At 43.8% G+C, this 17,800-nt stretch overlaps 2 protein-coding genes across 2 annotated transcripts; both read left to right on the top strand.

Moving 5' to 3' along the window:
- The first annotated feature begins 2,325 nt into the window (after positions 1 to 2,325).
- foxl2l (forkhead box L2-like) lies at positions 2,326 to 3,895 on the top strand. Its single transcript, XM_067239685.1, has one exon. The coding sequence runs from the start codon at positions 2,326 to 2,328 to the stop codon at positions 3,262 to 3,264; it is 939 nt and encodes a 312-aa protein (XP_067095786.1). The 3' UTR covers positions 3,265 to 3,895.
- A 263-nt stretch (positions 3,896 to 4,158) lies between these two features.
- Positions 4,159 to 14,864, top strand: tmem201 (transmembrane protein 201). Its single transcript, XM_067239684.1, has 11 exons — positions 4,159 to 4,495; positions 4,915 to 5,035; positions 5,156 to 5,356; positions 5,578 to 5,757; positions 5,940 to 6,337; positions 6,793 to 6,996; positions 11,633 to 11,856; positions 11,995 to 12,057; positions 12,318 to 12,611; positions 12,816 to 12,947; positions 13,135 to 14,864. Exons 1-11 carry the CDS (start codon positions 4,386 to 4,388, stop codon positions 13,230 to 13,232), a joined length of 2,025 nt encoding a protein of 674 aa, XP_067095785.1. The 5' UTR covers positions 4,159 to 4,385; the 3' UTR covers positions 13,233 to 14,864.
- The last annotated feature ends 2,936 nt before the right edge of the window (positions 14,865 to 17,800 follow it).

Raw genomic sequence — 17,800 nt, 5'->3', positions numbered from 1 at the left:
GTGTACATTTATGTTTCCAAAGCATCATTCTTACAGCTGGGTTTGACAAACGACTGCAAGTCACGGGGGTCATGGAAACCTTTGAACAGACAAAGCCTTTGATGTTCATCTCTTTAAAGGTGGGGCTTGGAGGCCTTAATTGAGGTGGGAACGAGGGCGATCTTCCGATGGATGTCATCAGTAGAATGATCTAGCAAATAGAGCTACACCAAAATAGTGTAGCTCTATTGAGCAAAGCATAATTCTGTCATTCTGATTCTACCCTCAAGAAAACATTTATTATATTCCAGGCCATGAGAATTGTCAAAATTCACACGTAACTATCGAATTGAAAATGAATGTATGAATGTGAAATATGAGTTGATTAAACTTCATATGATTGTACCGTTCTTTGTACTGAACCAGTGTTTGGTTTTGGCACTTGAACACATTTTTCTCTGGTCTCAGATGGCTTGGGCCGAACAGATTGGGTTTTACCGGGCGCCTTGTTTCGCTCGCATACCATCAGAAAGTCAATCTAGCTCTTGAGATTTCCTCAGCTCTGCACTGTATAACAGTAGGCCTATCTCCAAGAACGGTATGTAGAGATAGCAGACAGACCGCATGTCAGTGTGCATTTGACTTCCGAAAAAAAACAAGTATTTTCTGGCTTCTTTTGTCCTTTTACGAAGAGACAGTAGGCCTAAAGAATGGGCCCAAACGCTTTTCAAGCCACGATGATTTTATCCCCATTCCTAAATACACAGGGAGCATGAAACAGTTCATCCTGATCCTAAAAGCCAATGCCTTCAATCCCATAACCCCCCGACACACACACACACACACACACACACACACACACACACACCACACCCTCTCCACAACAGACCAGCCTTCTGAGTTGGGTTTCCCTATCACTCAGTCCGGTAGACGTGGTGTCTCCTGAGAGCAGGTGATTGCTATCTGTCAGCTCATGTAGACAGGGCTGCTGTTCATTCCTCTGTGTGTGGGCGGATGCCAGCCGCTAAGCTTGGCCAGGAACACCAGGGTTTGACCTGGAACTACTGGGAAAAACGAAAATCCTCCTAAGGGAGCTTTATATTTCTGTGATATTTGTTGACATTTGTATGTAAAATATACATACTTTAGTTATTGTAATATTTATGACATAAATGTCGCTATTATAATTATTTCTAAAACATACATAAGAAACCATATATTCCTTCCTTGAGGGTTTAGGTTGGTTAAGGTGCAGTTATGGATGTCTGTGATGTCTCTTACGCTGCTTGTGAAAAAGGGCTGTACAAATACTTTTTTTGATTTGATATATGTTATTGCATACACACAATATCAGTGATGACCACATCAGCCGTATCCATCCAGCTGTTTCCATGCCCCAGATGCAGAAATCACAGACCTCTTTTCTATCAGACCCCTGAGGTAATCTGCCCTCTGTCGCTTCGCAACCAGACTCAGGCAGTCTTGGATGCATGTGACCTGGCCATAAATAAAATCAGATCATCACACTTTTTGTATGGGTGAACCATATTAGACAGTGTGGTTAGATTTTTACAGAGGATTAAATTACCTGGAAATCGATAGTGTAAGTGGTAAAATCAAGTGTATTTATGTCAGTTTGTGTGTGTTTGTGTTTAAATAATGTGCATGAATGCAAGTCATGGTGTAACTGGTAACGGTGGTCGAAAGACAATGTTGCGAGGCTGCAGGTCATTACTTGTTAATGAATCCCTTTCGTGATCATACTTTATCATCATTTGTCATGCTGTTGCAATACCTTTAGCTGCACTGGCTGCGTGACAGAAGTAGGGTTTGTCTTACTCTTTCGCAAAATAGAGAAGACAGACACGCTTGGACTAATTTAGGGATTTATTTCCTTGTATGAATCTGAGGGAACGCCAACGGTGGATTATTAGCTGTGAACACGACTCATTAACATAAAGCCTACCAATTAACGTACACCTGCAGCATGCAAACAGTAGGCCTAACATTTGAGGACGTTGAAAGTGGTATAAAGTTGTCTAGAGGAGTTCAGACCAAACAGTAGTCTAACAATTTAACTAGTTCAATTGTTTTACTCTGAAGTTAAAAGCGGGCGCGTTCGGTGCATTTCAAAGGTTTCATGTCCTTTTTTTTCATTCGTAGACACAACTCTGCCTTTTAAGTCTCAACCAAAACAAACGCTGCGCCAACTTGACCCCCCAATAAATCAGATGAACGTGGGAAACGCGGCCGTATCAAAGGGCGCGTGCCTCTCCGGTCCTCTCGCACCTGTGGGAGGGCCTATAACGAGCAGTAACCAACCGAGTGTCTTACCTGTGAACACAAATGTCATCCACAGTACCTCCTCATAAAACACTGCAGTTCATTCCAGCAGCTACGGTGAAACTCAAGATGGATATGCTGGGAGAAACGGGTGATTCCCCGGAAAAAACGACAAAATTGAACACGAGCTTAGATACGGTATCGCTCGAGGCCAAGCGATGCACGGACTATAGTCCTCTGGCGGAGACGGATGAGACTGAAATCGGTAAGGGGGACCAGCCAGAGAAGCCCCCGTATTCTTACGTGGCCCTCATCGCCATGGCCATTAAAGAAAGCAAAGAGAAGAGGCTAACCTTGAGCGGAATTTATGAGTTCGTCGTCTCCACATTTCCCTACTACGAGAACAACAAGAAGGGTTGGAAGAACAGCATTCGACACAACCTCAGTCTCAACGAGTGCTTCGTCAAAGTTCCTAGAGAAGGACTTGGTGACAGGAAAGGTAACTTCTGGACTCTGGATCCTGCTTTTGAAGACATGTTTGAGAAGGGGAATTACAGGCGACGGAGAAGAGTGAGGAGACCGTACCGGCTGTCTTCCTTGCCGTACCCCCCGAGAAACCCCCCCGTGGAGTACAGCGAGCCCTTATACCTGCATCAGGCGCACGTGTTTGTGCAACCTCCTTTTCTGAGTAACTCCTGGACGAGCCAGCCCCAAGCCAACCCCTTCGGCTTCTCATCTCCGCATGGCGCGAGCGGACACTCGCGCCCTATATCCCCACCTGGATATTCCAACAGCCCGGTGACCTACCACAATCACCGTTTCCATCACGCTGCTTACGGAGCGTACCACCGACACCCGTCCGTGCTGGTGCCCCACAACGGATGTCCCTACGGCGGTGTGACGCAGCCCTTGAGCCCCAGCGGTGGATCTGCTCCAACAGCATACCCTCAGTACACCTATGCCATTCAACCAGACATGTCACTTGTTCACTCAATGGATTAGTTTGCTATGGAAGTTATTAGTTCACGGACGCTAAACGTATTTTCGCCTGCCACTTCTTACTCTTTTAAAAGGAGGGCAGCGGTTTCGTGTAAGGGTTTGGAGCTGTTAAAATGAATGTTCTGTTGCTGAAATATTCCAGTACTTTCGGAATGTTGCACTTTTGTATACTAAGTAGCCTATAAAGTAATGCAAAGGGAAATGGAGGCTCAGATAGGCTAAAAGCCTAAATATGTTCATGTTATTTATTTGTATTGTTCTGTAAGATTATCAATTACAAATTAGGATACACATCAAATATCTTTAAGTGCCTGCATTCTTATGTTACTCTATCAAATGTTAACGTTTTCATTTAGATACATTTTTGTTCAGTGAATGTTGAATTGATGTCAAACATCATGTATGTTTCAATACATGTTCTATTTGCATTTAAAACCGTATTGGTAATTTTCATAGGCCGGTGCCTATCACCTGCATGTGGATTATGGTTGCACATGAAATAGCATAACCTTGTTTAGGCTATCAATCTTGAAACATCTAGTCGTGTGCAGAAGTTTACATAATGTAAACATGTAGGCCACTAAGAGTTGTAGCTTACTACAAACTTAATAAAATGTGAACTTTATAAAACATTCTCCCTTTCAGATCCACTTTCCAGTCTGATATGTTTGTCATTGCATGCGATTGATAACTTGGTTCATAAGGCCTATTTGTAGATTATTATAGATACACACAATGTATCAAATAAAATATCAAACTCTACAAACTGACTGATCTCGGAGATCATGAATTTCTTCCGCTAGGATTTCAAGAAATTGCTCATAATTTAGGCCATGCTCCATATGGAACAAGCGAATTTCAATACACTTAGTCTGGTAAGCCGTGGAAGCCCAATTGAAACTCGAATACTTTTTGGTGTTTGCGTCAAAGCATAACGAAAAGCTCCGCCCGGCCAGATGACCCTGTAAGAAAAAACGATTGTCTCCACATTTTCTACGTACTTCCGCTTCCTGTTAAGGCTCCAGGTTACCAAGAAAGGGGGTTTGCCGCGTGTGCGCGGTGGAAAAATAAGACTACAATTCTCTCATGTTTCTTAGCTAGTTTGTAAGTTAGTGCAGGGGGAAATGGATACTTTTAACCAACTTCTTTTGGAGTATCCGCAATTAATGTACGGTGGAGTGGGAGCAACAGCTTTCGTTGCAGGAGGAACTCTGATTTACAAAATCGCGACCAGGTATGGCGCTAAAATGTCATGCGTGGCCTGTTTTGTTTGCATACTCAACCTGTCAATGTTGGCCATCGACTAGTTATCTAGCTTGCGTTTGTTTCAGAATGATGGTATTCGTAGTAGTATACAATGTAGTTCAGTTCTTATTGATTTGCTTGCTGACAGGGTTATAGCCTATCAACTATACTCTGTACAGTATAATTTCTTCGCATTTGCATGTGTGTAAACTGCTTAACTTGGAACGCTACAGTTAACGAATTGACGCACCTCGAAACGATGTAGACTAACACGTTTACTTCAGCTACGAAAGGATTATATAAACCTAGGATATTCTGGGAAATCACACCGAGTCGCTACGGACATTTGCCACCTCAAGTGAACAGTGAACAACTCCTATCTAATTATGCTGCTGTTGACAATTGCAGGAAGAAGCCCACCCATGTCAATGTCAACTGCTGGTTCTGTGACCAGGACACAGTTGTGCCGTATGGCAACAGGAACTGTTGGGATTGCCCAACCTGTGACCAGTACAATGGCTTTCAGGAGGTTAGTCAATCAATTTCAAAGCTAGTGTTATTGGCGGGTCAAATGCGTAACGACTGTCGTGACTGCCGCAAGAACGGTTTTGGTTCAAAAACATCCTTTCGGTATTTTGTGTTGTTACAGAACGGAGATTACAACAAGCCCATTCCGGCTCAGTACATGGAGCATTTAAACCACGGAGTGTCGGCTGGACTTCCCTCAGGATTGGCCGAGGCGCCCAAGACTTTACAATGGGTCAACTGTCAGATGCTGCTATGCAAGAAGTGCAACAACAACCAGTCTCTTAAAATCAAGCAGTTAGCCTCTTTCATTCCCCGGGAAGATGTATGTCGGACCTGTGACTGCTTGATTTTTTCAATGTTTTTATTTTAGTTGTGTAGTTGTAGTTTAGGTCATTAAAAATGTAAAATATTTTACAGAAATTTCATATTTGTTATGTTTCATTTAAGAGTGAGCGTTTTAGCTCAGTACTGGCAGATGAAAAAAATATAAAATGTCTTATCTGGATGTACTTATTTATAGATTCCCCCCCTCCCCCTTTGTAGGAAAACTATGATGAGGAGATTGAGGTGTACAAGCACCATCTTGAGCAGACGTATAAACTGTGTCGTCCATGTCAGACGGCGGTGGAGTATTACATCAAACACCAGAACAGGCAGCTAAGGGGAGTGGTCTTCAACCACCAGCTACAGCGCAGCAGAGACTCAGACAAAGCATTTGTCAGGGTTGGTGTTTTTATTATCCTTCCTCCCTTCCCCCCCCCTACCTTCCCTTACTTCCCTAACTCTCTTACTCAAGAAGAAATACACTGTATTTTCATGGTGTTTACACCAAGATGCATTCTGGGATTAAAATTAACACAAATTCTCTTTCTCCCCCCCCCCCCCCCCCCTCTCTTCCTACCCAGAACTCCTACTCCCTCTCCACCCCCGCGGGCGTGACTCTCCTCCGCATACTGGCCTTCCTGACCTGCGCCTTCCTGGTCGTAGCGACGGTCCACGGACCCGGAGACTCCCTCGCCCCGCCCTCCTCTCCTCAGACCCTCAGCGGGGGGGTGGTTCCCCCGAAACCATCCCCCTTGCCCTCCAACGCCTCCGCCCCCCAGAACGGGAGCGTGGAGGCGGTGGGGCAGGCGGTGGGGCAGGCAGTGGGGCAGGCGGTGCGAGCCCTTCTGGACCTCCTGCCCTCCGAGGCCCTGGTGCGGGCCGAGCGGGCCTGGCTGTACGGGAGGAGCCACCAGATGGCCGTGGCCTCCGTGGGTCTGTTGGCGTGCGTCAGTGGAGTCTTCCTAGCAGGGTCTGTAAGGTGAGTCACTGCCTCCTGCTACCTGTGGAGGTGAAGGTCGTGATTAACCTTCTAGGGGTCTTAACTTAACGATCGAAGTAACTTTCTTGTAAGCCAAGTGATTTAATGAATGTGAGGCAGATTAATGTGATTGAGATAAAGTTTAAGAAAAGGCATCAAAAGACATAATTAAAGTGCCCGGCTGTAATACACGAGAGAGTCCTGTAGTACAGTCTGTGTTGGGGGTCAGATGGCTGAACAGTTAGGGAGTCAGGCTATTAACCAGAAGGTTGCCGGTTCGATTCTCGGCCGTGAAAAATGACGTGTCCTTGGGCAAGGCACTTCACCCTACTTGCCTCGGGGGAATGTCCCTGTACTTACTGTAAGTCTCTCTGGATAAGAGCGTCTGCTAAATGACAATGTAAAATGTAATGGTGTAAGTTTGCCCTCATCTCCTGTCCCTGGTCTCTTTCCAGGCTGAGGCGTATCGACGCACTGTCTTCCGTGCTGTGGTTCCTGGTGTGGTGCCTGTACCTGGCAGAGCAGCACCTGAGAGCCCATGGCTCTGGTTGGCTGGACGCGGCCCACCTCTGCGCCGCCTCCCTCTGCTGCCTGGTCGGCCTGGCTGCTGCCGTGCCAACCCGCAAGTCTACCGGCCCCAGACGAGCCAGAGGTCGAAGGTTAGAATCTGACCAGTGACGGTTTAATGTGCTTTAGGACCTGTTCGTGTAGAGGAGGTGCAGCGTGGGACTGGGTGCGTGTCTCTGAACGAGATGGCGTCTCTCTCTCCTTCCACTTCTCTATTCTTCCCTCCCTCCCCTCCTTTCTTCCTGATACTTCATTAACCAACTAACGGCAGCACAGTCGAGGTGTTAATCTTGCGTTGTATCAATGTTAGTTTTTCGCAGCCGTTGCTACACTACAGGGCAAAAAAACAAACTGTAAAGAAGGCATGGATAAATGAAGTGTTGTTCAAGTTAGCAGGTGTTCAACACTTTACTTTTACATAGTTACAACGCTAAACCTTAAACTCAAACTGGGATTTTCCTGTTCTCAGTACATGGGGACTTTTACATATGTAGTTAAGTAGCCTGTTCCAGCCTATGCTCTGTGCTACGCCTGTTTCTCTGCAGCGCTAGTTTTACTGAATACATTGACCAAATGTATTGAAAGCATTTTTCAGTAAGTCTCCTCCATTTCATCCAATGGATATTTTTTTGTGTGTTAATTCCCACTTTCGTTATTTTTTTAATTTTTTTTATCAAATCGCTTTATTAGAATAATCTTTTACATTAACATTTACATTTAGTCATTTAGCAGACGCTCTTATCCAGTGCGACTTACAGTAAGTACAGGGACTTCCCCCCGAGGCAAGTAGGGTGAAGTGCCTTGCCCAAGAACACAATGTCAGTTGGCATGACCGGGAATCGAACTGGCAACCTTCAGATTACTAGCCCGATTCCCTCACCGCTCAGCCACCTTACTCCCCTGATGACTAAAATCTTGATATTCATACAACCTTGTTTTGTGTCCTTCAGCTGCTGTTTAGATAAAAGGCCTTACTGTTGACTGAAGTCATAATTTTACTACTTGAATTAAAATGTCCCGGCCAACTTTTGCCCAAATGTTAGAGACCAATAACACAGTGCAACCTCCACAGTATGTAGCGTATAAAAACAAATCTTATACATCTGAATAAATCTGTGCCATTGTTTCCAAGTTTTCATCAGACAAGCTTTTACATTTGCTAAACAAAAGTAGGTCTGCAAAAAAAAAAAGAGACCTCGCCTTAATTGACAGTTTAGAGGTACTTTTGTGGAGATATTCATAACCTAAAACTGGGGTTGAGACGAGTCCTTAAGCTGTTTTTCTTATTTTTTATGTTGGGCTTTGATTCTGAATGTTGTTGAAGTGTTTGTTTGTACTTGTCTTGCTGAAGTACAGTTGCACAGTACAGTCGTGATAGCTTGGAGTTCCGCTAAGCTTCTTAACTAAAGCATTGTGTTTGTAGCACACTTATTCAACTGACTGCCTGTACCTACCTACGTCCCTGAGCATGCACTAATATTTTTGCCAGCTTATAGTCCTGATTAATTTGCATACTTTTGTATTTAAAGCTGTAGTTGTTAGTGACGGGAAAAATAACAATAGTTTTACAGTAACCCCCTGATCAGACACTTGAAGACGTTATTGCGATTGTTTCTCGTTTCTAACTGGTTGAAGGGAAAAGCGTAAGTTTTAGTGGTACTATAGTTGCTACCACCAAGTCAGTACTTGCATGTTGTGCCGCTGTGATCTTGTATGTTAACTCTTACTAGCCACGTTGTGGTTCCAGCGCCAACACAGACATCTAGATATTGTAATCCAAATGAAGTTCCGTCTGCAACACCTCTTTGACAAAGACTGTTTTCGGTCTGCAAGATCTTTTCTTTGAGTGGGCCTTATTTAGCATATGTAGAGAATACACTGTGCCAGATTAGTTTTTTGTTTCACTAAAGCCAAATTTACTACATGCTTTGCTGGTTTTGTTAGGTTAAGTAGAATTACTTGGTCATTTGTTTTCAATCTCCAGATATAGCCGGGGCCTATGTGCGTGTCTTCACCGGTTATGGGTCTTCAGTTTGATAGAATTATTACTGTTAACTGGAGACTTTTTCCTTTAGCATTATCATGAATTGAAATCATTAAGTGATACAATTACCAAATGCATCTATATTATTTTATCAGGCACTAATGTTATGCTTTACATCCAGAATATTTGCGAGGAATTACCTAATCGTTATAGGTTTTGTGCTGTTGTATGTTGGGTGTTGTAGGTAGAAAAATGTGATTTAACTTTCTTATTATTATTACTGAGATTGTGATTGTAGTGCTATATTTAATTGTCTGACATTTTAATATGTATTTTACTCCGTTTTATATTTAGAAAACACTAAAAGATTCAGTACCCTGAAAGAATATTCAAAGCTTTGGGCAAGTTTACCCATTTTAGAAGCTCACACCAAACAAAGTGGTACTAGAATATTAAGCGGAGGTGGGTGAATATTTCAGATTTTCTTCAAAATATGCAAGATAAGCTATCATCTCCTGCTCGTTTGGTTGTCCTAACGTGTTCCGTCCATTCTTAGAATTTTGGCACCATTCTAAACGAACAACCACATTCTGTTTTGGGTACTGCATCTTGGAAGTAACACAACACTGTTTCGGGCTTTGTATGTAAACACTCTTGTACCACTGATTGATCGCTGTATATCGAATGTAATAAACTGCTGTGAAATGAGAAGCCTTTCCTACCCATGACCTTGTTTGGTGTATTGTTTGGTTAAGGGAAGAAAACGAACATTAACTATGTTCACTTTATGAACCAGTTTAATCAACTGTGGTAAATTAGGTCTGTAGGGGAGTGATGCCTAAATTAAATTGGGTATTAGGTCTGTTTCAATGATCTTCACTGATCAGTGAGATTTGGCTCGCTTTTCTCAATTAGACTTTTTTTTTCGTTGTATTTTTTTAATGCTGAAGTTATAATCTCCAATCCAAACCCTACCATCTTGAAATGAACTAATTCTCAGAAAAAAACCAACATGTTAATACTGACAACGTGTCTTTAGAAAGACTACAAACCCCAAAACACCACAAATATAAAAAGACTGCATTCATGCGGTTGGTTATGCCTTGCCTACTCATACAAAGGCTTGTTGATGGTCTTTGTAACGTACAGCAGATGCTGTTGGAGGTTGTGTTAAGGGGCTACAGTTGCTGCAGTTGCAGCTGTTTCTGACAGGACCCCAGTTTGTTCAGCAGCTGCTACGACCTCACGAGCTTCTACTGAGTCAAGGCCTCCCTTCTCTCAACCTGTCTTGATGGACAAATGGTCGACAACAGTGTTTCAACATCCAGTTGCACGTGTTTCGTGTCTGCTCTTGATGCATGACTGTGTTCATGCCTCTGGTCTGCACCTCTCTGTCACCGACCGTCTCTGGAGGAGGGGAGCTCTCACTGAACTTTTTCTTTCTGGGTTCTCCTGGGAGTTTGTCATTGTCCTTTCCCATGAGGGTTTAGGGGCAGTTCAATGGGTGTATGTGAAGTCGTCTGTAACATTTCTTGTAAGAAAGAAAAAATAAATTAAAAAAAGTTTGATTTGAACAGCACTAGCCCAGTATTCTGGTGTAAACAAGATTTTCCTGATGAATCCATGAAGTCAGTCATGATAACTGTATTCATTGACCCCCAGATGACCTGTTGGGTTAGGGTTGTTGAACCTGACTGAGGGAACTCCGATGTCCAAAAGTTATAAATTGAACCCCAAGTCTAAAAACAGGATTATTTGGTTAAGCATGGCCTAATTAGCGTTCTCATTTGTCTCAAGTTTTCCTTTACACGTATGAAGTCTCTGTGGTTCTCGTGTGTTAAATCCACTCAGGTTGCAACCTTTCCAACAGGACTGCTGAGGTAACAATGTCATAATTTATGACAGTTGTTATAATTTAATTAGAATATTAATCATTTAGCAGATGCTTTTATCCAAAACGACATACAGTACGGGGGGATTTGAAGCTGAGACCTTTTGATGTGTAATTCTCTAACCACTTTACCTAAACCCTCCCTTGAATCAATACATTTTCACTTGGACGTCTTTGTTTTTCTACAAACCGGTTTTAAAGTCACATTCAGGGAGTAGGTATGCTGAGCAGATTTCTCTCCTGTTTTAATTACATCCTTCAGCCTTAAGCATGTCCTTATCTTATTAAATTATTAGTTATATGATGTAATTAAGTTTTAATTATAGGCAGAATGTGTCCTCCTAGTTTAGACGTGAAGTGACATGCAATACTGCCAGTAGGATGTGTTATAATGACAGTGCTACACGTGTTGACTATTTAATGTATTACTTTAGCTTTATCCAAAGCGATGTTACCAGGAAGATTTGAACCTTTACCTCCTTGATTGGCCATCAAATGCTCAACCACTGAGCTATACTTATCCCTTATGCCGTACATGATAAATTGACAGAACTATATGTGTTTAGCAAACAAGGGGATTTGAACCAGCAACCTTTCGAGTTGGGTTAAAATGCACAATTATCCCCTATACCTATGTTATATTGATGGTGTCAGACATGTTATATTACAGAGCAAGACATATTATATTGATGGTGCCAGACATGTTATATTGATGGTGCCAGACATGTTATATTAAAGAGCCAGACATGTTATATTGATGGTGTCAGACATGTTATATTACAGAGCCAGACATGTTATGTTACGGTGCCATTTGAGTTCACCAGTGGAAGCCTGACATGTTCCTGTCTTCCAGGTACCTATCAGGCGGTTCCCCGGGCCATCTCTACGGCCTGGGCCCTTCCCCCTTCGTGTCCCCGGTGTCCCCTGCCTTCTTCGTCCCCACGCCGCCCCCCAACCTCTCCCGGCTGATCAGCCGGCAGCAGGGCTCCAGGGAGCGCAGGGCCTCGCCCTCGTCTCTCCCCGGACGGCTCAACCGGGCGCTGTTCCTCGGGACCATCCCCTCCCTCGCCAGGACTGGTGAGACCCCCCCCCCAGCATGACTCCCTTAGTCTCCCCCAGTCTGTCTCCCCCTCAGCCTGGTCCCCCCCGGTCTGTCTGTCCCCCCCCCCCAGTTTCTTAAACTGTTCTTATTGTGTGTGCTCGCTCCTGTTTCAGACTCAGGATACCTGTTCAGTGGCAGCAGGCCTCCGTCACAATGCAAAGACTCCCCGCCATCAGGTACCTAGCATGACTTCTCTCTTCAACTCACCACTGACCTTTTAACCTAAACAGCAGTGATCTCTCTAGTTACAGGAGTCATGCTAAGTTCACATAAGTTAACTTTTAGTCACTTTTTTATAACTACAAAGTAAATCACCAGTGTGCATGCACCCCAATCAACAAAGCTGTAAGTGACTCTTACTGGTTCAAGTTTCAGTGACAAAGTGCTCCTTTAACAAGTTATTCCAAACTCCTGTCGTCTGACCTCGTCCCTCCAGACTACTTCTCCCTGAAGTCTGGCAGCCGCCCATCATCCCCGGGCCCTTCCCCCGGCCCCTCCCCCGCTCCCTCATTGGCCAGCTCCGTCACATCCAGCTCTAGTTCCACCTGGCGGCGCCGCCCCCTCATCAGCCCCGCCCGTCTCAACATCAGCGGCCAGAAGCTCCGCCTCTTCTCTCACGACCCGGAGCCCGTGGCCCCGCCCCTGGCCCCGCCTATCTTCCACACCCCGCCCACTTCCTTCCACAGTGGCGGTTTCTCGCCGGACGTGTCTCCTTTCCACAGTCAGAACGGTAAACGCAGATGGAGTTATTCTAAACTGGCTTTAATGGCTTGTGTGTGTGTTCCATACCTGAGCAGTAGAACCAGGAACAAGACTTAATCGTGTGTGTTCCAGACCTGAGCAGTAGAACCAGGAACAAGACTTAAACGTGTGTGTGTTCCAGACCTGAGAAGTAGAACCAGGAACAAGACTTAAACGTGTGTGTGTGTTCCAGACCTGAGCGGTCTCCTGAGGGAGGCCAGTGTGCTGGAGGAGCCCCACCAGAGGGGCAGCTCCTCCGGGTCGTCAGCCTGCCTGGTGGACACCACCACTGGGGCCGACCCCGACGGCACCACCACCCCCAAGGGTGAGCCCGCACGCTTGTTTGTTTTATGTGTTAGTTTCCCTCTTTCTCTGAGAAATACAGACGTTGAGATGGAACAGTGAACTGTGTGGCTTCATGCCAACATTCTCTTTTTAAAAGGATTTGTAACATTCATCTTGACGTGTCGTCATATCTTCCCAGGTCATTAAGTCTGTGTTCTTCTTCCCAGGATGGCTGAGGCGTGTGTTGTGGCCAGGACTCCTGGTGGTAAGCCTGGGTGTGAACCTGTTCTTCTCTTCCCTCTACCTGTACCGCAACTGGAGCTGAGCCCTCACCTACTGCCATTGCTGCCTGCTCAACTTCCACTGTCTTTTCACAAGGGGAACTGGGTTAGCCACCAGGGGGTCCTCAACCCTTGTGACACGCTGCAAGACAGGGGTCCTTCAGAGCTCCTGTTTAAGTCAGCTTACACTGTCTTTTCACACTGGCACTGAGTTAGCCACCCGTGGGCCTCTACCCCTGTAACAAGACAGGGGTCCTTCAAAGCTCCGTGTGTGAGAGGGGGATCTCATGTCACCTCTCTGGGTTGTGAATGTTTCCCGCTCAGCCAGGGCATAGGAGAGAGGCTGACATGAATTTTTTATAATTTCTGTTTGTTCATAATTAAGCAGAGATGTGAAAGGGATTCTTTTTGCCTTGTTGGAGGGGAAAAACATATGGAATAATTTAAGAGGGATTCTTTGGAAGAGTCCGGACTGTTGATCATATATAACTTTGGTGTCATTTCCCTCAAATGTGACCTGGCTTTGTAATGCCATATTTAAGGTAGTTCTCGCTGATAATTTTCAATACCTGACTCCTTTAACTAAATAAGCATGTGTAATGTTAGTGTAAAAAAAGAAGACATTGTTTGCTTTGGGTTTCTGGTCTTTGTGTTGTCATGCTGTAATCTAGACAGAGATGTCATGTTCAAACTAAAACTGCATTAATTCTTTTTAAGATCAAAATCTCTGATTAACTGGACTTCTAGAACTACCATCTATAAAAAAAAAAACAATCTGTGTCCCAGCCTTCCATTCAGTGGCAGTGTTTCAAGAAGAGCAAATAGTTTTTATTTCCAACAGTGGCAATATTGCAGTTTATTCAACTTCTATCATTACCAGTCAGTTTCGGATGGACTTGATCCACACAACCATAAATCCATGCATCCACCCTCTAATCCAGTAACCTCTCTGAATGGATTAGTGGAGGTGTGTTGACCAGAAAACATGATTTGAAGACTGTGCGTGTACGACTGTAAACACTTGGCATTGTTTGTGATGGCCTTCCTCTAGCGAGTCAGGTCATCACTTTGGTCTTAGGGGTAAAGGTATTGTACAGGTCTGTTATTTCAACAACCTATTGAACCTTTATTTCATGTCTTGTGAGTGAAAACTGTCGCCGAAGAACGAGGAGTTTGTGTTCTGGACTTTGGACTCAAATTGTTCTCATCCGTGGCGTGAAACGTAAAACACAGGTGTTCATCTGTTACAAGACTTGTATATATTCTTTTTTTTGTTTTTTGTCTGAAAACAATTAGGGTTATTTATTAAAAGATTGTGTAATCAGTATGCTTTTTCACCCTTCTGGCTGAAGTGACAGGATTGAGTCAGTCCTTGTAATTAGGCTAACAATCAGCCTCATTCTGATTGGATAATGTTACTATTTGTATAGTATGGGCGGAAACACAAACATTGTAAATTTTTGGTTGTTGTCCTCTTGGTTTGTGAAGAAGCACGATCGTCGGTTTAGAATCTTGCTCTGTAACTAACATGTTCTGTTCATTGAAAGAAACACTATCGAAAAAACACTAATCAACCAGTCACTTGGCACTTCATCACCTACAGTATTTGAACCATGACAGTTTTGATGAATGCAAACCATTTCTGTACTCAACTAAATCATTTTTCTACAAAGCCAGCTTCTGAGTCTTGTGATCGAAGTACAGTTGTTCAACCTAACAAATTAATCTTGGAATATGGAAAAAGACTGTGGTACATGTGAATACATGCCATGTAGGCCACTGTTGTTAAGCTGCACATAGTTTGAGTCAATTGATATCTACTGGAAGTTTACCAAATTGACTTGATGGCTTTTGAGGGCAATGTCGCCCCCATCTGGCATCAAGTGGAAGTCTAGAACACAATGAATATTCTATAGAACAAAGTATACAGTACAAAGTAACAGGATGTAAAGCCTATACAAAAAGGGAAACTGCGGTCGTTAGTCCTTAGTTTTTACACCACAGAAGTGTTTACAGAATATGGTCTTGTACACAAGAATGGAGTCTAAGGTGTTCATGTATAGCTGTTTGTGAGATTGGATGTAAATATAAAGGGCTTTACAAATAGTTACATTTGATTTACACTCTTGTAAAAGTAAGTGTTCTGCAACACTTTTTACATTTCATATAGAGACAGAGTCATGACTATATGAAGTCATAGGCTGTGTCTACTACCGCGCACTTTACTAAGTACACTGCAATACAGTGCACTGCAATACAGTGCACTGCAATACAGTGCACTTACATCTGTAGTGCACTCCGTCGCTGAGTAGTGCTGTCTCAAATGGAACACTTAAGTTAACCACTTGGCGGGAAGTGACGGACGCAAATCTGATTGTGACACCCGCGAATCTAAGGCGAATCTGCTCGCGAGTCATTTCGTCCGCCATTATTTTAGAATTGAAATGAAAAGCTGCCGAAAGGGCTCCTCCTCTTCCACTACGTAGCCAATATGGCGCCTGTTTAGGGCGAGTAGTGTCCATCGTTGTACACTGCATTTTTTGACCGTTTGCAGTGCATCATCCGGGTACTTTCAGTGCACTGAATTCTGCTGGTTCCGTCAGTGTAAGCGCCCTAAGCACTGAAAGTCAGTGCTCGAAGTTCACAAGTGCGCTATAGTAGACACAGCCATAGATCTGTTTCTTAACTGTTGCAGTAGGTGACGATGTAGATTGAAGGCAGTTCGACTGCAGATCAAGAAGTTGCAGGTTCAAATCCCCCCTGTATGTCTCTGGATGAAAGTGTTTCTTGAAATGAAATCATGATACGCTAGGCCTTCTGAGTGCCAGGTCGACCAACACCAAGGCAAGAAGATGGTGTCTATGATGACCACAACTTTGCTGTTTACTAAAACTCCACACCGCACTGTTTCACCAGCGTTCTGAGGTGTTGCACATGTTATGCGCCACAGAAGTAGTTCCTTTTTTAACGTGTCTGTTTAGACACTGCAGTTCTTTAAAAAGAAACAAGACATTACTTAGAACCATTTATTGCAGGAAATAAACCCAGTTGGTACGAAAAGCTCACAACCGTTATTGTGTGTTTAACGTTACATATAAGATGTGTTCATTTAGATGCTTTTTCATGCTGATATGAACCTGCGATCGGCAGGTTGAAATGTTCCACCACTGACCTACACCCATCCTCCCTGTGTAACGCCGATTTTCAAATGTCAGGGAGTCAGGTGGCTGAGCGGTGAGGGAGTCGGACTAGTAATCCGAAGGTTGCCAGTTCGATTCCCGGTCATGCCAACTGACGTTGTGTCCTTGGGCAAGGCACTTCACCCTACTTGCCTCGGGGGAATGTCCCTGTACTTACTGTAAGTCCCTCTGGATAAGAGCGTCTGCTAAATGACTAAATGTAAATGTAATGTAAATGTAGGGTTCCATGAGGGGTTCTACCGGGAACCTTGAGGTTCTTTTTATAATCTTCTTTTAGAGGGTTCTTCCTGTTTTGTTTTTGCATAACAGTACTTTTACATGTTATTCAGTTAGCAGATGTGTTTCACGGATAGTGATGGTCGCCAATAGTGACTAGATGGTACAGCCGAAGATCAAGGATCAGAAGTGCTGATCGCTCTGGATAAGAGTGTCTGCTAAATGTAAATGAAGTGCATCCCAGCCGTGTCACAGTCCAGACTCGGAGCGGTCTGGACTATATGTACTACATACTGGGATCAGATGGCTGAGCGGTTAGGGAGTTGGGCTATTAATCAGAAGGTTGTTGGTTTGATTCCTGGCTGTGCCAAATGATGTGTCCTTGGGCAAGGCACTTCACCCTACTTGCCTCTGGGGAATGTCCCTGTACTTACTGTAAGTCGCTCTGGATAAGAGCGTCTGCTAAATGACTAAATTTAAATGTACTAGCCACAGAGCACAGTAACCACGTCACCATTCAATCAGCGTTCAACGTATATTATGTAGTATTTAACTTCAGATCAAAATACCTGTTTCTTGATTGCGATAGTGGGTATTTCGTGCGATCTACTTGTTTATCAGTAACTCTTCAGAGGAAGTGCCACAGACACTTATCTGAACTTCATCCCTCCTGAAAGATGCTGTTCTCATCCATGCAAAACTACTCTTTTCTTAAAACCACATTGGCATGCTACCAAATACACATTGGGCTGCGTCGGAAGTCTTGATATTATTTCACCAACTTCCTCCCTTTTTTCCCGCTCACCGACATACAGTATAGACTTTCCATAAGATCTGGCTAACAATGTTTAATCTAACAGCAACATTATATTATCCATGAGTGACAATCTTTAGTTTGATATTCTGAAATCCGTATCTTGGATGCATATTTCGGGATATGTACAGTACGTTCTGTAATCATACACAAAAGGTGACACAAGGACACACATTTTAAAATATGTCATGCTTCTTTATATATATGTTGGACTGGTTTTTAACTCTTTAATTAGAAATGTGTCAGAGTATCTGAGCTGGGCTTGTGTTATCGTCGTCAGGGCTGAAGGAGCTGTGCTCAGTCTCTGAGGACTGGAGCAGGACCAGGGGTCGTAACACAGTTTCTCTTCTGTACACTTCACTTCCTGTTTTTTTTTTTAACA

This window comes from Osmerus mordax, chromosome 7 (genome assembly GCF_038355195.1).
Source record: "Osmerus mordax isolate fOsmMor3 chromosome 7, fOsmMor3.pri, whole genome shotgun sequence".
Classification (NCBI taxonomy): domain Eukaryota; kingdom Metazoa; phylum Chordata; class Actinopteri; order Osmeriformes; family Osmeridae; genus Osmerus; species Osmerus mordax.
This window is presented reverse-complemented; position numbering and strand designations above follow the sequence as displayed.